Source organism: Silurus meridionalis, chromosome 1, assembly GCF_014805685.1.
Source record: "Silurus meridionalis isolate SWU-2019-XX chromosome 1, ASM1480568v1, whole genome shotgun sequence".
Classification (NCBI taxonomy): Eukaryota; Metazoa; Chordata; class Actinopteri; order Siluriformes; family Siluridae; genus Silurus; species Silurus meridionalis.
Window position 1 is genome coordinate 31,413,657 of NC_060884.1, and position 26,937 is coordinate 31,440,593.

Sequence of the window (26,937 nt, forward strand, 5' to 3'; positions counted from 1 at the left end):
AAGTCAAATAATGTACATAAAATGCAAATTAACTTTTTTGTTTTTTTACGTTTTTATTCCTTATGTTTATGTCCTGCTTTAAACAACCCACATGACCTCCATTTATACACAAAACGCTTTGCTCTACAAACTCCCACAATCCTGAGCACCGCTCGTGCTGCCACTGCAAAACTGCTATGCAGCAACACACACACACACACAAACACACAAATCAGGACACACACAATTACTGTAAAACCTCAGGTACTTTATTGCTTGTGTGCTTTTGACACAAGTTTTTCATTCTGCACAAACTTCAATAGTTCCCCTTCTTCACTGTTCTATATAGTGTATGTGTACGTGTTAATCTAATCAGCAGAAAGAGCTCAATGAGAGGGAGAGGACACACACACACACTTTCTCTCTCTCACACATACACACAAACACACACACCAGCATGCACTCTTCATCGTTCAAATAAAGTCTAAATCACAACAAAGGAAACGTACAACAGTATGTGATGTAATGGCCGATGACACGGGAATTAGTGATGCCCTGACGTCATCTCCATACGGTTACAGAATAAAAAAAAAACAGGAATAAAGAGACTCCCAAAGCGAAAGAGATGGAATAGAGAGACTAAATCCAGAGAGGCTTTGCTTTCCTAAATAGCTGTGTTTTTTTAACGTTTCTTTAAAGGATAAAATAATTTACAAAAGTCGATTTCATTCTTTCTTACAGGAAAATCTGATCCATGATACGAGACGGACGAGTTGTTCAAATCCGTGTTTATCATCAGACACTTTTTTTTTTAAAGATAAAAGCACAAGATTTTGCTTTGTATCCCTGAATATTTAGAAAAAGAAATGGAGGAAAAAAAAAAAAAAGGAAGCCTCTCTGGATTTTAAACCCCGCTGTTTTAACGCATGCACCCGCCGACGTTCTGTCCGTCCTCGTCCTTCTCGGTGTGTCCTCGTGAGCGATTTGTGCGTGCTTGTGCCCGTTGGATCTTTATAGACTGAATAAATACATTTTCTGAAACAAGAGCAGAGCGAGGGGTAAAGAGAGAGAGAGAGAGAGAGAGAGAGAGAGCTATATTTAGGGGGAGAGAGAGTGAGGGAGAGACAGGCCTGTTTTAGGATGCAGATAAAAAGCCTGGTTGTTATGACGACTCTGCAGTGACGTGGACGTGGGAGCTCGACTCGCACGTGCTCGTCGCCGTGACGACGGGTGTTTCTGCGTGCGTCTCGGCCACGGAGTTCGGCGTAGCGTCCAGGATGAGCGCCGGCGTTTGATGGGGCGGAACGAAGTCGGAGGGAAGGGACATGCTATGCATTGTGGGTAGGGTTGATGGAAGAGTGGAAGGCAAAACGCCAGAGATGTTGGGAATCGGGGCCATGCCAGGCAGGTTCAGTGGAGGGAGAGGGGCCAGAGGAGGCAGAGACGCCAAACCTGAGGAGAAGAAACAGCAGCGTGAGTTCATCCCAGGGTTCCTATACAGTTTTCCAGATTTGAATATGCTAATTATGCAAAATATGCAAATCATGTGCTATCACAGCAACCGCTGCCTCACAATCTAACAAGCAAATCACTGCTGTGCAGATCCGGTCTAACGAGGACGCCTTTTTATTGGTTGCCGAGACGTTTCAAAGAGCCGGACAGTAAATAAACACCAGGTGGAAATGACGCCGCTTGAAGACTTTTTAGACGGGGGGAAAAAAAAAAAAAAAACAGCGTTTTTAAAAAAATGGATCCGAATTAGTGTAGTGCCTTTGTGTTATAAAAAACATTTTTTACTAATTCTTCATTTTTATATTTTAGAAACCCGAATAGGGCAATAGTATGGGGAAACATGTTTTCAAAAATAACACTACTACTAATACTACTACTATTTTGAAATGGGGGAAAGGGGGCGGGGCCTCCAGACGCTTGGGCTTTCTGAGTGCTGTTTACGTGTGCGCGCGCGCGCGTGTGTGTGTGTGTGTGTGTGTGTGTGTGTGTGTGTGTGTGTGTGTACCTTTAGTGGAAGAAGGAAGGCCGGAGATTCCTGTTAACGATACTCCAGCAAGGTCTGGGAGAGGGATGTTCAGGTTGGGCAGATTGGCGAGGTTGGGCAGGTTGGGCAGCGGGGGAAGACCAGCAGGTAATGACATTAAACCTGGGGCAAAAAAAATCAAAAGAAATAATGACGTGAGACATTCATGAACTTGCAGCTAATTCCTGGCAACACTGCAGGTCAGGTTAATGAACACCTTCATTCATGACTAAAAATACGACATTCAAACAGTCCACACTCAATTAACAACATACACATGCTGAGTATTGGGTATGGATTTATATTGAATTAAGATTGTTTTTAAAATCAAGAAACACTATATATTAACGTATATATATATATATATATATATATATATATATATATATATATATATATATATATATATGTGTGTGTATGTGTGTGTGTGTGTGTGTGTGTGTGTGTGTGTGTGATACCTGGTAGCGTAGTGCCGGGGTTAACCGAGGGCAGAGTGCCCATGCCCGGGGTGACCTGTGTGGGCAGCAGGGGGACTGTGGGCACACCTGTAACACCAGAACCTGCACATTAGGAATGTAACCCAAAACACAATGAAAAGCTTCATGATTTAGCAGAAAAAGAGCCCAAACCTGTCTGAAGCTCTGAGGGCATCGTAGGAGGAGCTGAATTGATTGACAGCCCAGACAGGCTATCTTCAAGTCCAGTGGGGGCGGATGATGTAACAGGGGGCGGGGTTACAGCAGAGAGCTGAACCTGAGAGTGCCAAAAGACAAGGTACAAGTCAGAAGAGTGCACACACGCGTCTAACTGAATTCCCCGGGGCCGGTGTTTAGCCCGTAGTAATATGACCTCACTGTACAGATTGGTGGTGTTTTGAAAATAAATGATGCAGTGTGTGTGTGTGTTTGAGAAATAAAGGTTGAACCTCAGTGAATCCGTCCTTCAGTGGACTTGCCGGCGCACTGGGAGTGTGTGCAGGGAAGCTGATCTTTTTCCCCTCCTCAAACGGCCGAGTGGGAATCCTGTGCAGGTAGCCGTAGCCAATACCACAGCCAAGACTGAGAAAGAGGGGAAAGGGAAAAAAAAAAGTGAGACATTATATCATTGCAGGAAATCTCAAACTGTTAGAACAACTAGTTTTATAGTCATATATTTATGTTTATGCAAATGTATGTTTATATTAGTAAAACCATACTCAAATTGTGTATATATTTTAAAGTAATTACGGTGTTTTAAATGACGTAAAATCATCAGGACACCAAACCGAGCTTTTGCTATGTTTCCACACGGACGGTTTTAATTGCCGGATGTGAGCATCATGGCGGATTTTGGTGCTTGATTTGAGACTTGGCCCATGGACATCGTGAATAATTGTGTTTTGCAATAAAGGTTTTCATTATGGCACTTTATATTTATTTATTTTACAAATTCCACCGAACAATTGTATAGAATGCCTTTATGCACTGGAGATCCAAACACTCCTCAATGCCATACCGACGTGATGTGCTACAGCTGAAACTGTAAAACTCATGTCCTGCATAAAGCTCTGATCTCCTCAACTCCCCCACTGAGCACCACTGGGATGAACTAGAACACTGTCCCAGCCCCAGACCTCCTCACGTCCTCAACAACAGTCCCTGATCTCTCAAATGCCCTTTTAGTGGAAAAACAACCAAAAAAAAAAAAACCCAAATCCACACAAGCCTCAAGAGTGTTGAATTCACTATAACTTTGACGGTGGACTAAATATGGAATGTGATGGAAGGATAAAACAATGCCAGTAGAGGCCATTATGAAGATAAACAGTGGACATGGGAGTTGTTTTAAATGACGTGCATGTTAAGAACAAGTGCTGAAACTGGATACTTATTAAAGGAGTATTTATGAAACCTGAACACAGCTTGGTCTAGATTATACTATAATCTAAAACTGATTTAGTGAATCTTCATCTTACTCACTACGGATTAAACCCACATTGTGCATCGTTCCCACATTCCACCTCCGTCCCAAACGTCCAGTTTCTATTCACACTGCGCACAGCCTTAACTTCTGTAGGATCTTTCAGTCTCCACATTTGGGTTACTGATCAAAAGGTCAGGGGTTCAAACCCTAGTATCGCCGAACGGACACTTTTGGGGCCCTTGAGTAAGGCCCTTAACCCTCTGTGATCCAGGGGTGCTGCATCATGGCTGACCCTCCGCTCTAATCCAATTCCACTGTAAACTAATGTACGTGGGACAAGCCTTTACTATTGATCAACACTTTTTCTTAATTTGCGTCTCTCACACACACCTGCCCTCTCCGCCCCAGGTGCTGTTTGGAGTGATGACGACTTCTCTGCAGCTGTCTGTGTCAGTGTTATAAACGTACAGCTTCAGTCCTTTACCCTCATGGGTCTCTATCAATGAGAATAAATCCTCAGACTAAAAAGAGAAAAAAAAAAACAATCAGGAAACTGAAGACTTGGTAATACAAAACAAAACTAACAAAAAAAAATCAGATATGCAGGGCAGCAAATCTTCTTACCACCCAACATTCAGAACTACCCACCTCGTTCATGACGGTGTCGGCCCCGATGATGTAGTCTGTGTGAGGCCTCAGTCCTGCTAGAGCAGCTGGAGAGTTCGGTTCTATTTCCTGAGGAGAAGAAAGTAAGACAGGTTTTTAGAGGGAGAGACAGAAAACATTGAGAGAACAAGAATGGGGTGGGGTGGGGGGTTGTTTATTAAGTGCCAGGAAATAATTAACAGGGCGGTAAATGGGGCAGACGGGCAGAAAAGGGGCGCAGGAGCAGGCGTCCAGGCAGAAATGGGGCAGACAGGTCAGAAAAGGGCCGTCCAGGCAGAAAAGGGGCAGACACAGAAAAAGTGGCGTCCAGGCAGACAAGTGGAAAAGAGGAGTCCAGGCAGACAGGAGGAAAAGGAGCATCGAGGCAGAAAAGGGGAAGATACGGAAAAAGGGGCGTCCAGGCGGAAAAGGGGCAGACGCGGAAAAAATGGGGTCTAGACGGACAGGCAAAAAAAGGGCGTCCAGGAAGACAGGCGAAAAAAGGGGCGTCCAAGCGGACAGACGGAAAGTGGGCGTCCAAGCAGAAAAGGGGCGTCCAAGCGGACGGGCGGAAAAGGGGTGTCCAGGCGGAAAAGGGGCAGACACGGAAAAAGTGGTGTCCAGGCAGACAGGCGGAAACGGGGCAGACAGGCGAAAAAGGGGCGTCCAGGCAGAAAAGGGTAAGACACGGAAAAGGGGGCGTCCAGGCAGACAGGCGGAAAAGGGGCAGACAGGCAGAAAAGGGGCGTCCAAGCCAAAAAAAAAAAAAAAAAAAAAAAGACCAAGCGGACGAGCGGAAAAGGGACGTCCAAGCAGACGGGCGGGAGGGTGTTAAGAAGCAAGCAGAAAGACCGCCCAAGAAACAAACAAGGAAGGTTTCAGAGCACAGACAAGTTGAAAGATAAACAGACAAAAAGCAGGTGACGTGCAGATGAAAAAAGCCTGATCGAGAGACAGGTGAAAGACAGACACAAAGCAAGTTAGAGACAGACAGACAGACAGAATGAGCAAAGGACAGGAGGAAAAAAGCACAGTAGGAAAGACTGGTAGGTAAGACACAGACGGGTGACTTCAAAGTGAGGCCAAAAGACAAGGGAAGGTCAAACACACGAGTGATACCCGGGCGGGCAGACAGACAGAATAAGTGAAATAATATGAGAACGAGTGACAAAACCAGACAGAAGGATCAAAAAATGTTTACTGATGTCCTGTTAAACCAGTCGGATCACTGAGGTCACCGCAGGCCACGTCCCGAATCTCACCCAGTGTTAATGTCAAAGCTAAACGTACAAGACCATCCAGTTTTTCTGACCTACACACACACACACACTCACCAGTACATGCCAGACGTTCTCATTCGCTCCCTCGAAGCTGCAGAAGCGGATACTGACCCCCAGGAGCCCCTGACCGCCCCACATGTTGCTGGGGGTGACCGTGGCCTCACGCAGCTTCAGAGTCTTACTGCTGTACACCAGCATCACCACCGGCTTCTCCACGTTGGCCTTCAGCAGATCCTTCAGTGTGTCATTGTCCTTGTTCTAAAATCACACACACACACACACACACACACACACACACACACACACACACACAGATCAGTGAGGTTACACAGTCGCACCCCCTCAACTGTCCACCAGAACGTCGGTCTTCTAGGCATAATTATTCTAAACGCGTCTCAGATCGTTAGAGGTTACAATTCTATCCTGGGGGTTTATGAGGAAACGTGTGCAACATCTTTAAGGGAAGTGAGTTCAGTGAGCTTGTTCATGAACACCTGGGTAAACAGTCATTACGCAGACGGTGTTTATCGAGGGCAGGAGTGGCTCTGAGGTTGAAGTTCAGCAGAAGTGACTGAAAGTTTGGAAGAAGGAATTCAGTTGTGCCACACATGAAGGGCTTTTAACACCAACTGTTGTCTGTTTCGAGGGTTTGATGGGTGTGGAGGTGGGATGGGAACGATGAACACTTCTAGTCTTCGAAAAACCGCAAAGAATGAAAAATTCGAAAGACCTGAGCGGACGTAAAACGACACTAAGTAAAGATTCAGTAACAGTCAGGATTTCATCAGACTGAATTAGACCGTATTTACACAAAACCGTGCAAAAAACAGCCAGTGTGGGATATTTCTACTGACAAGTAGTCATTTTTAAGACATTTTGACTCATAGGCAACTAAAGTTGAAACGAACGCGAGACAAGGGATGTTTTCATGCACTGAGCTGCTCGTGGACGTCTGGCGTGAACGAGCATGAATACATACGATCCCACATAAGTACCATTATTCCTTTTGTAATAAAATCCCTCCTCGCCCTGCACCGCGATATAGCCTGCATTCGACAGCAGATCCGTTCTTAAGCCAAGCTCGACAAAGCGGTGCGATTTCAGTTACGACTTTTGTCATTTCGTGCTCGGAGTCCCTGGCGTGAGCGATCTGTAAACGTACCAGTCTGGCGTTATTGATGGACACAATGAAATCGAAGAACGGTTCGAGGCCGGCCCGGTGTCCGGGCGAGTTCTCCTGCACCTGGAAGAGAGAAAAAAAAAACATCAGCATGATGAGACAAGGCAATAATAAAAACAAGCAATTGGACTTAAATACAAGGGTTTACACCTGTTCTGTTCTCATCTACAAAATATACATAGTGGTGAATGCTGGAAGTCTGGCAGATACACACCCTGAATCAACACTGTGTGTGTGTGTGTGTGTGTGTGTGTGTGTGTTCTGTATACATTCTTGTGGAATACAAAACCCTCCATCAATCACCTTCAGGACTAACCTGGGTAAAGTGACCATGGTTTGGTTTATCTATCATCTAACAAAGTTTTGATGGAGCTTCTTTGGTGCTAATGAAACATCTGAGGTTGCTCAAACACTGATTCAACATCAGCAGCTAGCTAATACGAGACAGTGTAAATAGGGGAATAAATTTGCAATCAAATTCAATAAAAACGCGGCATGAAACCGAATAAACACAGTTCAATGAAGCCTGGTATTAGAATTAGGAAGTCTGAACCCGAACGCGAGAATTTGTCGCTCAGCTCCATTCCACGTTAACGCTAGCATCAGGCGGGTCGAGCAGGCCGCGCTGGACATCCTCGGCCTCGAGTACCATCCTGCGCCCCACGCATGCGCTCGCAAGCCGGATACGGACGTTGACAGGACACCGCTAGCATAACGAGCTCGCATCACTCGCCACCACGGCATTACTACTCAACCTACCCGAAGAACATGGTAACCTTCAGAACCTCCTCCGGGTATCTCCACGCTCTGCGTTCCCCCCATGACTCCCCCGTGTCCGTGTCAGCGGTAAGTATCTGATCCCTGTCACCGGGTTGGAGTGCGCACAGCCGGGCAGGAAATTCAGCACGGACGCGACCACTCGCAGAGCTTCAGCTTGTTACGTGGCAATAGGAGAAGAAAGGGATTCTGGGTAAGCGTAAGGTTTTCACACCTGTATTAAGACAAACCCCCGCCCACTCTCCGCTAATTGGGTGAAAGAAGGCTTTTCCTGGTCTGTGATTGGCTACAATTCTTATACACGAATAGTCCGCCGGTTGGCTGGTCGTCACGTCTCCATAGCAATTCGAAACCAACCCGGAAGCATCGACGTTGACGTTATGGGAAATGTTTTAAAAATATATTAATATCAGACTTATACATTTAGACAATATTGTTTTCAAACGGATTTTAACATATAATTAATAAACACAACCCTTTTTCTCATAAAAAAATATTTTATTGCTTTCAATCACGTAAATATATTGTCCAATAAGCGAGCCTAAAATATCAACCAATCACAGCGAGGAGGCGGGAACATAGCTGACAAATCCTAGGGTAGAAGGCAGGATTTGATGTTTGCGGGTGGGATTAGAACATCTGAGTTGAAGCTTCTTTTTGTGGCGCATGAGATATAAAAACTTCCCCGTTATAAAGAGGTTAAAATATTAAAATAAAAATAGTTAAAATTATATTTAAATATTTTATTCGACTGCTAAGAGGTCAATCTCTTTTGAATATGAGACGTGATTTTATTTTTCTAAACTTCTTCTTTCGGCTTCTCCCATTAGGGGGCGCCACAGCAGATCATCCGTCTCCATACCCTCCTGTCCTCTACATCTGCCTCTTTCAACCTAACTACCTGCATGTCTTCGCTCACCACATCCATAAACCTCCTCCTGGTCTTTCTTCTTTTCCTTCTTCCTGGTGGCTCCATCCTCAGCATTCTTCTACTGATATAATCCATGTCCCTCCTCTGCAAATGTCCAAACCATCTCAATCTACCTAACCTTGTCTCCTACATGCGTTGTCAAGTCAAGTTTATTTGTATAGCGCTTTTCACAACAGACATTGTCTCAAAGCAGCTTTACAGAAATCAACAGTGAAGGTGAATGGTGTGCATTTATCCCTGATGAGCAGCCGTGGTGACTGTGACAAGGAAAAACTTCCTTAGATGTAATTAGGAAGAAACCTTGAGAGGAACCAGACTCAAAAGTGGAACCCATCATCATTTGGGTGACATCAAGAGTTTGATCATAAATCTTTCAACAATACAGAACACTGGAGAGTGAGAACTAACATGAGCACTGGAGTATAAGGTTATAACTAATGTTCTTTCTGCAGTCTTATACAGTCTATATGGTTAGTAGCTCCTAGTTTTATGAGCTCAACATTTGTGATAATCACAGATCCAGCATCAGCTTCTCCATGCCAGAGCCTTGAAACACTCCAGGAGGTCCAATGTCAAAACCACACATGTAGCGGGATCCAATTGGCACTGGTACGTCTCTAGATGGTTCGGGATGTTTGCGAGTTCGGCATCTACTTCTTCAAAGGTCCGTTATCTTCATGAGGTGGGACGTGACTGGAGCTGGCCAAACCTCAGGAAGCCTCGGGGTGGGGAGAGAAAGAGAAGCAGTGGAGAGGAATTACAACAGCACAAGTTGATAATGTGCATGTGATCAGATGTTCTGGAGCACAAGGTTATGATGTGATGTGTGTTATGTGTAGGCTTTGCTAAAAAGATATGTTTTTAATCTGCACTTAAACTGGGTGAGTGTGTCTGAGCCCCGAACACTGTCAGGAAGACTATTCCAGAGTTTAGGAGCTAAATGTGAAAATGATCTACCGTCTTTAGTGGACTTTGCTATTCTAGGAACTACTAGAAGCCCAGAGTTTTGAGATCTCAGGGAGCGTGGCGGATTGTAGCGTGTTAAAAGACTGGAGAGATACATGGGGCCAATCCATTTAGTGCTTTATAAGTAAGAAGAAGTAGTTTGAAGTCTATTCGAAATTTAACAGGAAGCCAGTGCAGCCATGATAAGATTCCCTCTAAGTCCCTCTAATAAACTTATTTCTAATGCTGTCTATTCTCCTCGCTCCCAACGAAAACCTCAACATCTTCAGCTCTGCTACCTCCAGCTCCACCTCCTGTCTTTTCTCAATGCCACTGTCTCTAAACCATACAACATCTCAGGTCTCACCACAGTCCTATAAACTTTCCCTTTCACTCTCACAGATACTCTTCTATCACAAATCAACTGCACCACTCCACTGCCCTCCCTCTCATTCACACACATGTACTCTGTCTTACTACTACTGACTTTCATTCCCCTTCTCTCCAGCGCGTACCTCCACCTCTCCAGGCTCTTCTCCACCTGCTCACTACTCTCACCACAAATAACAATATCATCCGCAAACATCATGGTCCACTGAGACTCCTGTCTGACCCCGTCCATCAACCTGTCCATCACCACTGCAAACAGGAAAGGGCTCGGAGCTGATCCTTGATGCAGTCCAACCTCCACCTTGAACCAGTCTGTCGTTCCTACTGCACACTTCACTGCTGTAACACTGTCCTCATACATGTCCTGTAACACCCTCACATACTTCTCTGACACTCCTGACTTCCTCATACAATACCACAACTCTTCTCGCCACCCTGTCATACGCTTTCTCTAAATCCACAAACACAATGCAACTCCTTCTGACCTTCTCTATACTTCTCCATCAACATCCTCAAAGCAAATAAGGCATCTTTGGTGCTCTTCCTCGGCATGAAACCATACTGTTGCTTACAGATGGTCACCTCTTCTCTCAGCCTGGCTTCCACTACTCTTTCCCATAACTTCATGGTGTGACTGATCAACTTTATTCCTCTGTAGTTACTGCAGGTCTGCACATCTTCCTTATTCTTAAAGATCAGTACCAGCACACTCCTTCTCTATTCCTCAGGCATCCTCTCACCTTCTAAAATCTTGTTGAACAACCTGGTTAAAAACTCCACTGCATCTCTCCTAAACATCTCCATGCTTCTACTGGTATGTCATCTGGTCCAACTGATTCTACACTCTTCATCCTCTTAATCCCTGCTTTCACTTCCTCCTTGCTAATCCTATCCACCTCTTGCTTCACCATCTCCACTCCATCCAACCTTCTCTCTCTTTCATTTTCCTTGTTCATCAGCTGCTCAAAATACTCCCTCCATCTTCTCAACACACTCTCCTCACTAGTCAACACATCTCCAGCTCCGTCCTTTATTGCTCTAACTTGCAGCACATCCTTCCCAGCTCGGTCCCTCTGCCTGGCCAATCGCTACAAATCCTTTTCTCCTTCTTTAGTGTTCAACTTCTCATACAGCTCCTCATATGCCTTTTCCTTGGCTTTCGCCACATCCTTCTTTACCTGCTGCTTTATCTTCTTCTCCTCCTGCCTACTTTTCCCATCGCTCTGTCGATCCCAGATTAGCTTTTTCTAATAAAGCGACAATATTTGTTAGATATTTTAAGTGTATAGTGCTGCCCTCTTTTGGTAGAAGTGAGCTACTACATTCATCAAAAAACTATAATGATAATAATAATAATAATATTTGAATTTGTACTGAATATGTACCTATCGTTGTTCATCTATCTATCTATCTATCTATCTATCTATCTATCTATCTATCTATCTATCTATCTATCTATCTATCTATCTATCTATCTATCTATAACTAAAACTTGAAGCAAAATAGGCTTAAAAGAATTAAATAAATAATGAGATATATAACAAATCTACTATTTTGTGCACAGCTTATGCATAAAAAAATCATTGAGAATGTCTATAAAAACATCCTTTTTGCTAACACATTGATATCCGAAACATTAAGAGAGAAAGAGTCAGCGGCATGGAAACTGAAGAGGAAGAAAACTCAGCAGGACACAGAGCTCAGCAGGGGATGGCATCTTCCCCTCGCCTCTGCTCGCTCACTGGGGGGTTAAAAACATCTGCAAATCTGCTCTGAGACAATCTGTGGTGTAGAAAACACACTATAAAACATCTACTCTGTCCTGGTACAAGTACGGCTGAGAGAAACATTATTCATCTGGACATTGTTTTGTCTTTATTAGGAATTAACACTGGACCTGCACACTGGAATACAGCAAATTAAATCTACTGTAATATACATCACATGCTTTATTCATTAGTATGCTTATTTATTAAAAACTAGATTAACAAAAATGGTATTATATAGTTTATTTGCACATCTAATGTGGGAGGTTGTTACTGCACTCATGCACATAGCCAAAAGTTTATGGACGTCCGAACATAAGATCGATATGTTTTTGAACATCCCTTTCCACATTTAGTCCCCATTTGCTGTTAAAATACCTCCAATCTTGTGTGAAGATGTTCCACTAGATTTTGAAGTGTGGAGATTTGTGCTCTTTCTTTCTAGTATTGTAGGTGTGTTGAGTCCTGGGGTGCAGCCAGTGTTCCAATTCATCTCAAAGGTGTTCAATAGGGTTGGAGCTCTTTAGCAGGAGATCTTCCACTCCATACCATGTAAAGCAGATCTTCATGTAGCTGAACTGCTATGAGCACATGGGCATTGTCATGCTGGAACAGGTTTCATCTCCTAGTTCAAGTAAACAGAAAATCTGAAAGTACAATTATGTGCCCCCAACTTTGTTGTAAGAGTTTGAGAAAGTCCCACATATAGCTGGAAAAGTCAGGTGTCCCAATACTTTTGTCCATATATTAAAGGAGAAATATGATCACAGATTGTAATTTATTTTATTGATATATGACAGTTTGAATAGGGGTTGTGTAAAGGATTATATTCTGTTCAGAGTTTGATTCCTAATGTTTAGTTGTTCTTCATTTATTTAAATATATATATATATATTTTTAATAATGTCTTTCAGAGAAACACTCTCACAGAAATACATTATGTAAATGATCCTGTCTTGAAAGTAATTGGTTTCGGATTGAAAATCTTTTTCTGGCATTTCTGGCTCCATTGGGTGCAGGATAAACCAAAGATTAGCCTTTTCTCCCCCCCAAAATAATACACCAGACTGCACTTGAATACAGTTGATCCATTTTATTGTTGACTCAAATATGGATTAAAGAATGTACATATAATTTTAATTTATTTATATATTTATAGATAGAATTACCACAGAGATCTGAAAAAACGAACGAGGAGGACGACAAGAGTTTAGAACGTCGAATAGGATTGCATTCTGTACAGGAGAGCGTAACAGTGTTCACATGGCGTGTTTTGCAGGTCAAAGTGTCGTCCTTCAGCCTCTCACACACACACACACACACACACACACACACACACACACACACACACACACAGCAGCGAGTGGACGCTTCGTTGTACACAGTTACACACACTTTACAGACCGAAGGGAAACGACATTGTGCAAAAGTTTCACAATTGCTGGATGCAAGTTTTCTATACAACAATAATATCATATAATTGAAGATTATAGTACATTAAAGGAACAATTCAGAAAAAAAACAACAACAAATTTACAGAATGTTACCTTTAATTCAGATGCAATGGATCAGCTGAGAAGTTTACAGCGTCTGAAAACGTACTCCAGACATATGACCATCAGTTCAGCTGATCCACTGCATCTGCATTTATTTATTAATCTGTAACCATTCTCCTATATGATTTGTCTAAATTGTGCTTTTATTTAAATGTTTTCTGTAAAATACATGGCAGAGTTTAAGCTGCTCATATCACCACATAATAATAAAATGATACATAATAAATGAATTTTTTTTTTTAAACATTCAGTTGAAGTTCCACGCGATGTTATCACTGATACACGACACACCGATTGCACTGAAGTCGAGGGCCTTGACGAACATCACGCTCATACACACACACATGTACTCACACACACTGAATAAATATATATTTATATATATAATCATATACATTTATATTTAGTGTTTTTAAAATATATTGTATACACCATTAGTAGCATATGATCTAAAGGACTACGGAATAGAAAGTGTTTTGAATGTCTTTGGCACACAATTTCACGACTGGACCAATAACGTATGTACATACAGAACTATGATACAACAATACGCCACACACACACACACACACACACACACAAAAATAATAAATAAATAAAAATAAATGCCACTGAGGAAGAAAAAAGGTTCAACACTATTTAGGCATGTGCGGATCAAGAAGAAAGTCTGTAACAAAGCGAAAACTAAGCTAATAGGCGTCCCTATATTAGCATAGATACATGTTATTTAGCAAGTTTAGCTAGTTATGAGACCGCCATTTTTACACACTCTGAGATACACTCTGCTAATCCCATTTCATTATTATTAGCTGACGAGAATTGTTAGCTAGCTAGTGTGTGAGCTAAGCACTAAATCTCCCTGCATATTCTGAGGTAAAGTTAGCTAGATAGTGAGCTATGACAAGCTATTTTCGAAGTAGCACAAACATTTACTGTGGAATAAAGTTTTAGAATCAGCACATGCCTAGTCAGAAAATAATTCGAAGCTTTAATGCATATGCTTTCCAGAAGATTGTACTGGCAGAATCTATTGTATCTTCAAAAGATTGTTCGGTTAGCGACTGTTATGCTAAGTGTAATTAGACTGTAATATCAGCTTTTCTGAGTTGCTTTCCAAAATCTCTGAGGGAAATGTTGATATTTCAGACACTTTTGTTTTTTTTTTCATCATAACTGGGTCTTTCTATTGAGTATAAAAAGACTTTTGTGTATGACAAACAAGCTAGCTAATCCATTCACCTTAGAAATGGACTAAAGTTGGAGCTTTTTTTTTGTATTGTGTTGATAGTCTTTTTTGTTCAAACTGAAATCAGTACTCCAATTTGAATACATCGACACATATGTTCATATATCTCTTTCATTTCCTGGTTTGGTTTATGAAATCTGGACTTGCACACTGCTCCTCCAAGAGTCCGCCAATTTTCTGAAATCAAAAGGCTGTTATTGCAATATTAAAGTATGTATATATTGCTGAGTTAGAGCTGCAGAAGCTTTCTAAAGGCCCAGATCCAAATTCTTTGTGGTGGTTGTGGTGGTGGAGGTGATGGGGTATTATTGTGCATAGGCAAGCTTTATCCTATTATTGATACATTGCAGAGTCTGAAGTTCAAGGTATTTCAGGTATTTTCTTAAAATTGCAATTTCAATGCAGGTCAGAAGTTTTTGTGCTTTCTGACAGCCCAGATGTTTATAAACCATATCTGGAGTTCTGGAAAATAGGATAAAAGGTCCTGTCATCCCAATTTCAAGGTGTTTATGCCTTGCCAATTTAGAGAAGAAATGGCTTTCTGAAAGTCCAGACTTTGCACACCAAATCTGGAAAAGACCACGATTCAAGATAATGACAAAATTCTTATTATTCCAGTTGAAACTGTTTTTTTCCAGTTGAACAATTTGGTAATTTCTCTTATCAATCCTGTTTGCTTGCTAGATTCTGGTAAACATCCAGCTAGAAGGATCATGATCACTCACATGTATACCGTTATTCAGCTTTACGCTTGGTATCTGTATTTCCCAGTGTCTGTATTTCCCAGTTTGATGACTTGAACCACATGGGTTCATTAAGTGATGATTTCGAAAGCATGGCTCGTGAATCTGAATGCGCACTTATAATCATACCCGAGACACGTTTTTCACCTCACGAAGGTGTTCATTAAAGACAAGATCTACAGCAGTGATGATCAGCCCTGCTCTGGGAGATTTACAGTCCCACACCTCACTTCCTGTCCTGATGAATAAGCAAGTGGGAGTTAAGATCTCCAGGAACAGGGCGGTCCGTCCTCACTGACCTACAACAAGAAGGTAAAGTTCTAGAAACACGACCACAGACGGCACATTGCACACGTAGACAGGAAGTAGACTTGGTTAAAAGGGTGGTGCGCCTTGCTCATCGCTGTTATATATTTACAACCTGAAGCACTGTAAAATGTCCCGTTACACATAACAATATAGTATATAAATATACTATGGAAATGTGAATAAAAAAAAGTGAGGACTGCATGAGGACAGCTATTATTATTAGTAGTAGTAGTAGAAGTAGTAGTAGTAGTATATATTTATATATCTATATCTAAGTATGTTTAGGCTCAAATTGTTTAGGAATATTAATAATCTTGCTGTTTCACCAATCATCATATAATCTAAAGGGTTTTTTCCCACACTAACACGGGCAAATTTGAAAACACATATGACATTAAAACACCATCTTAGACCACAGAAATCTATCAAAAGGGTTGAACCTGAAAATTAAACAATAGTATTTCTTTCCTAACAAAATTGAAACAGATGCTATTATTTATTCAGTCATGACTTGAATTTTGCTTAAAATTTCCAAATAGTGAAATGTATAGAAACTGGGAAGTTTGACATGTTTATGTATCCATTTGGTTTGGTTTTGGTGAGATACGGGCTGAAAGAAAGCTCCTAAATGTCACCAAACAAATCCATAAGTGAGAAAACTGGCCACATGAAAATGCATGTATTTATGTAGACTTTTAAAAAGGACATTTATAGACTTTCTGGCAAATACAGAATGCAGAAGAACCTGAACTAAACCTGAAATACTTGAGGAAATGGAAAGACTTTCCTGTTATTCCAATTTTCAAGCATCGATTTTCAATTTTTGAGTCTGGGATTAAGAGCAGGCATGAGAATGTTCAAGAATTTGTGTAAACTTTTCACTTTTCTAATTCCAATTTCAAAGCATTTATGCATCACTGAGTTGGAATTTCAGGAGGTTTCTGCCTGTTCTGGGGCCTGTGTTTCATTAACCAAACCTAAAACATATCATTACACTTTATATTACATTTATGGCATTCGGCAGACACCCGTACCCAAAGTGACTTATCTAATTTATACACCTGAGGGGCTAAGGGCCTTGCTCAAGGGCCAAGTAGTGCAGTTTGGTGGTAACAGAAATTGATCTTGAAAACTTCAGATCATAATGTATTATGCCATCTTTTCCTGAATCGATGACTTGCAAATGCGCAATGCATCAAAATTGTTTCATCAAAACCTGCTGTTTTTGGTTAATGAGACATTCAAAAACACTGATATCTGATTGCCATGCGATCTCCACAATTAAAAAAAAAAAACAATGAAGGAATGTACTTGTTTTCTGTAGTACTTCACCTTCAGTGAACACTCTCATCCTGGTTAATGTCCAGAGCCTGTCCTGGGAATACCAGGCATTACAGGACACCATGCATTAATTTACACAGCAGGGGAAGTTATATGTGTAGCCAACCTCTCTACCAGATGGGAGAAAACTCTAAAGAAACACATGAAACCTTGGTGAGAACATGCCCCCTGGGGAAGTCATCTCAGAGCTCAGGATTGAATGAGCTTGCAATATTACCCTTGATTGCCTAGTTTGCATGTTTGACTGCTTTGTATTGTGTACAGATGACACAGTGGTCTGTGGAAAATCAAATGGAAGGATTGTAAACACTAAAAGACACCCAGTGGGGATGCTTAGCATGCGATCATCTTCAGGTTTTGGAAAAAAGTTTGTGTGGCCAAAATTACTCGAGTGTTTTTCGAATTTACCCATGTTAGTAGAGACTATTCCTAGATATCTTACAGGCCAGTTTGACAGGACATAGTGCATTTAAATCTACATTTGAAACCGTTAAAGATGGATAGACACAGCACAGGTTTACACTCAGGGCTGCAGTACAGGTGCTCCTCCACAAGATGGCGGCTCTCACAGCTCCTGTCCGAGTCTCTCGATCTCCTCAATGAGGAAATCGATATCTGACTTGGTGGCAGCGTGATTGGAGATGACCATGCGAAAGAAGTTGACTTTGTCACCCTGGGGCTGGTAGCCCACCATGGTAGTGCCACACTCCATCATCATCGCCTTGATCTTTGGTGCCACCTTTAGGAGGGAAAAGACGTACGGCTCAAACGTTAGCACTCAAATGTATGGCTGTACTGTATATGTACTGTGTGTGATGAAAGGTCTACAAGATTGACCTTGTGCAGTCGTTCCCTTCTTTCTTCTCCGTCTGGCATGTTCCTCAAACTCGGTGGAATGTACCAGAAACACACGTTAGTGTGCTGAGGCTGGAGAGAAGGAAAGAGACAAACAGGTAGAAAGGGTTAAAAAAGAACAAAAAGAGGAAGTGAGTGTGTAGAGAAGTTGAAAATAAACAGAATGAGAGAGAAGTAAAAGAGGAATGTAAAAATTGGGAAGAGACACAGAAGATGAAAAAAAGATAAAAGAAAGAAAGACAATCATTTATTTATATTTATACATCTTAATATATTGGAATTATTTTTAAATACCACTTTATCATTAATATATTTTCTCATATATTCTCTTATTTTCTTTCATATTTTCTCTTATTTTATATTTATAGATCCTTTTATTTAATGCACATTTCTTTTTTTTTTTGCATTAAATGTATTTTATTGTATTGATGGAATTGTCTGTAAACAACATGATCAAAAATTGAAAGAAAAAAGTCAATTGGGTTTGTCTCTGTGTGTGTGTGTGTGTGTGTGTGTGTGTGTGTGTGTGTGTGTGTGTGTGTGTGTGTGTGTGTGTTACCTCTCCTTGGAAGACCATCTGGTAACCCTCGCGATTCTTGATTTTGTTATAGAGATAGTCAGAGATCTCCAGACACCGGTCCACATGCTGCTCAAACCCAACTGTGCCCTGTACAGAGTATAAACAACATGTATTAGCTCTCTCTCTTTCTATCTCATACACACACATACACATGCTTATCCTCTTTCACACACACACACACACACACATATATATATATATATATATATATATATATATATATATATATATATATATATATATATATATATAGTGTGTGTGAAAGAGGATAAGCATGTGTATGTGTGTATATATATACACAGTATATATGTATATATGTATATATGTATATGTATATATATATATATATATATATATATATATATATATATATATATATATATATATATATATATATATGTATATATATATATATATATATATATATATATATATATATATATATATATATATATATATATATATATATATATGTATAAGTGATAATTGGACAAATTTGTATTATTTTATTACTTTTTTAAAATAAAGAATAAATAAATATCGCAGCTGTAGCCCACCTTTGCCTTCCACATGAGCCAGAATTTAAAAATGTCCACGTGTCTGCCACACTGGATGGCTTTATCTCCCGTATCATACGTCACATCGTACTGTTTATCAGGCTGGAACAGGTATCCGGCACACATGGAGTTACAGCCCTGCAGAATTCCCTGTAACACATGACAGATACATCACTGCTCTAAAATTTTGTTTATATATAAAAAAAAATTTCTTAAAATCTAAATCTTTAGAGTTTGGTGAGGGAATGATACAGTAGTTGCTGCATAAAAAAACAGGAAGTAACTTTAAATGATTTTTAAATAACATTTCACTACACTATACTGTTTTGAGAAAAGTTTGTGGACACCTGACCATAAGATTCGTATGTGCGCTATGGACATGAATATATATATATCAGCCATAACATTATGACCACCTCCCTAACATTGTGTTGGTCCCCCTTTTGCTGCTAAAACATCCCTGACCCATGGAACATCAACAGCATGAACTTCTACAGCAGATTGAGCTACAGGAGCTCATCTGTTGGATCGGACCACACGGACCAGCCTTCGCTCTCCATGTGTATCAATGAGCCTCAGCCGCCCACGACCCTGTCGCCGGTTCACCACTGTTCCTTCCTTGGAGCACTTTTTATAGATACTGACCACTGCAGACCAGGAACATCCTACAAGAACTACAGTTTTGGAGATGCTCTGACCCAGACGTCTAGACGTCACTCAAATCCTTGCGCTCGCCCTTTTATCCTGTATTATATATTATATATTTAATAACATGTCCCTGTGATGTTTTAGTCCTACCACACTTCACAGCATATGGTAAAGCATAACTTGTTTGAATTCCCAGTGGTTAAATTACATTCTAGGGGTAGATCAATATAATATGCAGATGGAAATGTGAATTACCGATCTATAAAGCCAAACTGTTTAAGATAAACCTCTGTGTGTGTGTGTGTGTGTGTGTGTGTGTGTGTGTGTGTGTGTGTGTGTATACAATCCTCTATCGTAGAATATCAGTAAGGCCAGCAGTTGGTTTGAAACATCCTAAACACCCTCTGCCCCATGTCTGTCTTAAGTTTGCTTTTGTGTTGTCATGGTTACCTTCTCTCTAACCAGGATGGCTGAGCACTGCAGTGGCACGCCCATCATCTTGTGTGGGTTCCACGTGACTGAGTTCGCTCTGAAAGAAATACAAAAACATACAGCATTTTACGTTTGGGCTGAGCCGTCTTAAACCGTCTAGGTTACGTCTACTTTCAGATATAATGATTTTCTCTTTTATAGACGAAATCGAATGTGTGTGCCTGTGTGTGAGTGTCTGTGATGTTACACCTACACGACATCATGAATCGTGCTAAGGTATGTGTATGTATGTATGTATATGTTTATCTTTATCATTTCCTTATTCGCAGTATGAGTTTTTGAAAGAAGTCCTAATACCACCAAGCTGCCACAGCTGGAACCTTGAGGAAGGCAAACGTAACTTCTCAGTTGTTGAACATGAGAATTGTCTCTTTGGATAAGATTGTTGCCACATGGTGTAAATGTGAAGCCATGTGCCAAAGCTTCTCCATTTTATTTTGTTTGGGGGCTACGCTGTTGCTAATGTTTTTCTGTGGCAACAAAAAGATTAATATGGCCAAAATCTCACTCACATTCCCAATATTTGATTTCCACAATCACTGTGGGTTCACATTATTTATTTTATGACTTTGTGCCAGCACATTTTTAGACCTGGATATGTTCCACTTGCTATCAAAGTTCTCCTAAATGAAGTTCTTAGGTATAACCACTTAAACAGTGTTAGGTGTTTGATTGGTTTTATTTTTGTCTGGAGACTGACTGAAAAATCATTTTACCTTTCCACGCCATTCAGCTTGTGACGATGCTTCCTTGACATCAGCAGACTGCCACCCCATGCACCCTGATATCACACAAACACACACACTTCTGTAGTCCAGCTCGGCCCCTTTATTTAAAAATGACAAAATGTTTCCTGACAGGAAAAGACCAAAGTGAGCTACACAAAAATACAAAAAATCTCTCCAAATGTCTGATTTGTTTATTTATACTGTAAATATTTCTAAGCAGACATGTTTGTTGTATTCGCTTTTGTCTCACTTCATCATCTTCAACTAGGTTTCATGCAAAGATCTTTCCAGGATTGACAGATTCTTAGCAGTTCTTAGTGTGAAGACGTATAAAAAAAACGCTTACATCCACATGAAGCCACATGTTGTATTTCTCGCAGATGTCTGCGATGTCGTTGATGGGGTCAAACGCTCCGTACACTGTAGTGCCGGCTGTTGCGTTCACAAACAGAGGAACGTAACCCTACATCACACACACACACACACACACACACACACACACACACACACACACACACACACACACACAGACAAAACAGAAACTCAACATCAAAGACAAGAACTGTTTAATTAAGGATCAATGTATTGAGTTTGAAAGGCATTTGGGTAATGAAGCAAACAAAGCCATGTGTCAGATGAAGACAGGCTTTCAGAACCAGATTTCTCGATCACAGACGGACTCCTGCGTTTACCTTCTGTTTGGCGCTGATGACTTTCGCCTCAAGGTCTGCAGGTATGACTCGACCCCTGAAACACACCGAGTTAAAAACAAAAGAGTTTCTCTGACTTCTGAATTCAATTTCAGTTTATTCTCTGTTTATTTAAGACTGTTTAGTAGACCATATAGAAGACCATTTAATAACTGTATACATCCAGAGGGAAAAAAAGGGCTCAGAAAATCACTCAGGATCCCTCACATTGAAGCATCTCCTTTTCGAACTTTTTGACCAAGATAGCCAGGCACCAGTGAAGGTTCTTCCCCCAGGCAATTCAGTTCATGAAATGTTAAATGATCTTCCCATTGCACAATAAAAATATGTACCACTATTTAATATTTTGTATTTTTTGTGCAATTGTTTATGTATTTATTTATTTTCTTAAAATTATGTGCAATTCAAATTTTTTATTTTTGTCATTTTGGTGCAATACCACAATTTCTGTGCACTAAAACCTTTTTTTTTTTTTTTTTTTGTGCAATACCACTTGTTTATGTATTAATTTATTTTTCATAAAAATATGTGCAACACCATTTTTCTTTTTTCTTTTTTATAAAAAATTTACAATACAATTTTTTTTTTTACATTTTTGTGAAATACCACATTTTTAAATTTTTATATTTTTTGGGCAATAACACTTTTTTCATATATATATATATATATTTTTTTTTGGTTCACTAAAATTTTTTAGTTTTATTTATATTTTTTGTGCAATACCACCTGGTGGTGTTGTCTCTGTGAATATATATATATATATATATATATATATATATATATATATATATATATATATATATATATTTATTTATTTATTTATTTATTTATTTATTTATTTATTTATTTGTGTGTTGTTGTTGTCTCTGTAAACTGGAAGCTTCTGTCACCAAAACAAATTTCTTGTAAGTGCAAACACACTTGGCAATACAGCTCTTTCTGATTCTGAAAATTAGAAATTTAGTAGTCTGTGATTTTCCAGCGAGTCAATTTAAACTTCCATAACTCACTCCTACAACATGGAGAAGACAGATTAAGTAACTCAGTTTGAGTAAAAAATGTAAAATCATTCAGTCTGTTTATATTTTCTACTTCTTTATATATTTTTTCACATTATTGTTTATAATTTATATTAGCAGATGTTTGCAGAATCTTATGGACAAAAGTTTGTGGACACCTGATTGGTTTGTGTATCTTTTTGTATATCCCATTCCAAATGTAGTCCCTAGTTGTGCTGTTATATGAACCTCCACTCTTCTGGAAAGATGTTCTTTGTGCTTGTAGAGATTTTTGCTAATTCAAAATCAGATGTAGGTGAGTTGAGGAGGCCTGGGGAGCATTCAGTGTTCCAGTTCATTCCAAAGGTGTTCAGTAAAGTTGAAGTCAGAGCACTATAGCAGGAGACCTTCCAGTCCAACCCATGTAAATCATATCTTCATGGAGCTGGCTTTGTGCACAGGGGCATCGTCATGCTGGAACAGATTTAGGTTGCCTATCCAAAGACATTGTATACAGTTGTGTTCTTTATCTTTGTGGTGAAGAACCACATATGGCTGGAAAAGTTAGATGTCCTAATACTTTTGTCCATATAGTCCATCTTTGCTTCTTATATGATGAAAAAACCATTTTACTTTATTATAATGTTATACCAGGAAATCGATCATCGTCAGTACATTCAGGACACTTTTTCTGTGTTTGATGTCTAAGAAACAGTGATGTAAACTGATTTGTTACCTTTCGTCTGTGCTGAGCAGGATGACGTTTTCTTTACCAAAACCAAGAGCTGCTCCAGCTTTGGCAATCGAATAGTGACTCTGCACAACACACACAAATACACACACTGAGTATACACTTTACAGCCATCTCTGGAGAACATCTGGATGAAATGTAAAATAAGAAAGAAACTATTAAGTTCCTCACATGCTCTGATGTGAAGAGGATGAGGCGTGGTGCAGCCGACATGCCCTTGGTTTTGACCTCAGGGAAATACTTATACCGGGCGATCATCACGCTGTACATGTTTGATATGGCACCACCTGTATAGAGCATTAAAAATCGTCAGACCTCAGACTGCAAGTGACATCACACCCTGACTGACCAATCAAAATGCAGTAAAAAATATGTCTAGTCATTAACACAAAATTTTTTTTTTTTTGTTTACGGCAGAGTGGATTTAAAGATCTGATTGGCCAGAAGGTGCTGATGAAATTTGTATAACAGCAGTTCAGCTGCAAATCACAGGTTTATATGAATTCTCTTGAATCTCTAATGTGTTATAGTTTCTATAACAACATGTGTATTATGTATTATGTGTATTGTGGATGCCTGCCATAAACTAAAGCGAATAATCCATTGATTTGAAAAAATGTGTTCTTATTTAACAAAGATCCCACAATATAAACAAAAAAAAAAACAAGATTCTGGAAGGTGAGAAGATGCCTGAGGAATGGAGAAGGAGTGTGCTGGTACTGATCTTTAAGCATAAGGGAGATGTGCAGACCTGCAGTAACTACAGGGGAATTAAGTTGATCAGTCACAGCATAAAGTTAAGGGAAAGAGTAGTGGAAGCCAGGCTGAGAGAAGAGGTGACCATCTGTGAGCAACAGTATGGTTTTATGCCGAGGAACAGCACCATGGATGCATACACTATAATATTTGTTAATGCAGAAGTATAGAGAAGGTCAGAAGGAGTTGCATTGTGTGTTTGTGGATTTAGAGAAAGCGTATGACAGGGTGGAGAGAGTAGTTGTGGTATTGTATGAGGAAGTCTGGGGTGTCAGAGAAGTATGTGAGGGTGGTGCAGGACATGTATGAGAACAGTGTGACAGCAGTGAACTGTGCAGTAGGAACAACAGACTGGTTTAAGCTGGAGGTTGGACTGCATCAAGGATCGGCCCTGAGCCCTTTTCTGTTAGCAGTGGTGATGGACAGGTTGAAGGACGAGGTCAGACAGGAGTCTCTGTCTGATGTTTGTGGATGATATTGTTATTTGTGGTGAGAGTAGTAATTTCAATTTCATGATAATGCATCCAATGATGTCCTATTAAATTGTGTGCCTCCGACTTTTTGTGGTAACAGTTTTGAGATGAGCCACATATGTCTGGAAAATGTAGGCTTCCTCATACTTTTGTCCAATTACTTAAATAATTACTACAAGTTATGGAAGGAGCCTCCAGTGTCAGTATAAGTCGGTGCATGTATTATGCCATTGGAAAATTTATTTTGGTCTTATTTACTTCCTGTGGTGAAAGATGGATAAAAACACTTCACAAAATTAGTTTAATAGAAAAGTCATACACTTTAGGTCATCTCTGCTTTGCATCACACCTTGTAATGGATGATACTTTACTATTGCGTTTTTAACCTTAGATATTTTGCTATTGTATTAGCCATTTTATACAGAAATAGTGTTTCAGAGCTTAATGTGAGAGTACAAGGGTTAAGACATGTTATAAATGATGCTAACTGGAGCCAATATGATTTGCATATTTGCTAGCACCTTTAGGCACTTAGTTTTATTGCAAAACTAATAAAAAAACTGAACATCTCTTTGGCTGTTACACCGTACATCTGAATTTTCCGGTCATACGAAGCTCCTCCCAAAAACGTTACCACAAAGTCGGAGTCACACAATCATATAGGACGTCTTTGAATGCATTTGGAAGCAAGAGATTTTTCCTTCAATTGAACTAGAAAGATCTCCTGTTATAGAGCTCTGGCCTCAACCGTATTGAACACCTTTTGAAAGAATGTGAATGTACATCAGTACCTGACTTTACTAACACCCTTGTGTCTGAATGAATTTTACACAAATCTCCACAAGCACACTCCAAAATTAAATGTGGAACATCTTCTCAGAAAAGTGAAGCTTATTATAACAGCACATGGGGACTAATTGTAGAACAGGATGTTTAGAAAGCACATTTCGCCCATATTGTGTAAATGATTTAACTTGAGCTTAACTACTGTATATCAACTTTAGTGTAATGAAAGGCATATTATTAACTAATAAGATGGTGGACTTTTAAACAGAAGGTTAAAAGTCCACCAAGCTGCCACCAAGCTGCTGGGCCCTCGGGCAGGGCCCTTAACGCTCAATTGCTCAGCTGTATAACAGAGATAAATATCGCTCTGCATAAAGGCGTCCGCCAAATGCCATAAATGTAAATGCAAATTTAAAGGTGTCTCTTGGTTGAAAAGAGAATAGAACAAAGATAATTCGCTGTAATGTGTTCATCACAGACATCACACTCCGGGAAGGTGAGTTTACCCGGCGAGAAAAGTCCGTCTCCTTCTCCGTTCGTCCAGCCAACAATCTCCCTCATCTTCTTCAGTGTCAGTTGCTCCATCAACACAAACACAGGTGCAATCTCGTAGGTGAACCTGGAAAAGCCATCAAAAAACAAAGAGTGTGAATTAGGACTGAATAAAGCGAAGAGATTTGGATTGACAGGAGAAAAAAATCAGTCTTGTCACACATCAGTGCATTTTTTGACTGACTAATGCAAATCGACCGAGCTGCAGTGAAACCCTGCCTCCTCCTTATCCTCTTCCTCCTCCTCCTCCTCCTCCTCCCCCTTGCTCCTTTACAATGATTCTGCTTCATTTCCCTCAAAGAAAACGATGCACAGCCTATTCGAATGCATTTCCTCGACAAACCTAATAACAGACCCTCCAGAGATATCATCAATACCTGCTCTCGATTGTGTTTCAGCTAATTTCGGACCCCCATAAAGAGCTTGGCATAATGCGGAATCCCGTCGCAGATAAAATATTCAGCTGTGAATGCCTCTAATTAAACGAGGGCCGCGATGGGCTCGATAAGTGCTCGTATTGCTCGTGGAGGGGAGGTGGGTTTTAATGAAGGGGTCTGACGCTGTGATGAGTATCTGTCAGTCTCAATGGACGAGTTCAGAGCGACAGGAAACAGGCAGGGCACGGCTGTTCTGCGGCGATAAGGGCTTCAATCCGTCTCATTCAAAGAGAGGAATGGCACATTTCTATGTCATTGAGAGAAAGAGAGAAAGAGATTGAAAAAGAGAGAGAGAAAGAGAGAGAGATGGTATGTTGCAAAGGAAAAAAGGACAAAAGAGGATGCCTGAGAGTGCGGTGCCCTCGGAACAGGTCTGAGATTAAAGAACATGCACATATGAAATGGTTGACATTCCCATGTAGCACATTAAATGACTAGTTTTATATCTACTCAATGATCAGTAGTGTTTTTGTGGGAGTTGGGAAATGTTTTTCATGCCAGTTTTTTAAACCACATTGTGGATTTTTTGCTCATCAATGTTCCCTAAAAGTAGCATTTCTTATAGTCCAATTATATGTGTATATGCCCT

At 40.3% G+C, this 26,937-nt stretch overlaps 2 protein-coding genes across 3 annotated transcripts in view; both read right to left on the reverse strand.

Moving 5' to 3' along the window:
• Positions 1-226: 226 nt before the first annotated feature.
• Positions 227-7,981, reverse strand: gorasp2 (golgi reassembly stacking protein 2). Its single transcript, XM_046852192.1, has 10 exons — positions 7,781-7,981; positions 7,004-7,084; positions 5,896-6,099; positions 4,565-4,651; positions 4,307-4,437; positions 2,940-3,072; positions 2,644-2,767; positions 2,473-2,559; positions 1,997-2,137; positions 227-1,431 (listed from the first exon to the last, which is right to left on the reverse strand). Exons 1-10 carry the CDS (start codon positions 7,841-7,843, stop codon positions 1,142-1,144), a joined length of 1,341 nt encoding a protein of 446 aa, XP_046708148.1. The 5' UTR covers positions 7,844-7,981; the 3' UTR covers positions 227-1,141.
• Positions 7,982-12,908: 4,927 nt separating this feature from the next.
• Positions 12,909-26,937, reverse strand: part of gad1b (glutamate decarboxylase 1b) — a 39,484-nt gene continuing 25,455 nt past the window's right edge. For both annotated transcript variants that reach the window (XM_046852075.1, XM_046852065.1), the window contains exons 7-17: positions 25,866-25,978; positions 23,516-23,631; positions 23,330-23,409; positions 21,578-21,632; positions 21,232-21,348; positions 20,874-20,938; positions 20,116-20,194; positions 19,018-19,167; positions 18,440-18,547; positions 17,863-17,952; positions 12,909-17,764 (exon numbers count right to left, since the gene is read on the reverse strand). In XM_046852075.1, the coding sequence (XP_046708031.1) occupies positions 17,591-17,764; positions 17,863-17,952; positions 18,440-18,547; positions 19,018-19,167; positions 20,116-20,194; positions 20,874-20,938; positions 21,232-21,348; positions 21,578-21,632; positions 23,330-23,409; positions 23,516-23,631; positions 25,866-25,978 (1,147 nt within the window). In that variant the 3' untranslated portion in view covers positions 12,909-17,590. The remainder of the gene's footprint in view (positions 17,765-17,862; positions 17,953-18,439; positions 18,548-19,017; positions 19,168-20,115; positions 20,195-20,873; positions 20,939-21,231; positions 21,349-21,577; positions 21,633-23,329; positions 23,410-23,515; positions 23,632-25,865; positions 25,979-26,937) is intronic.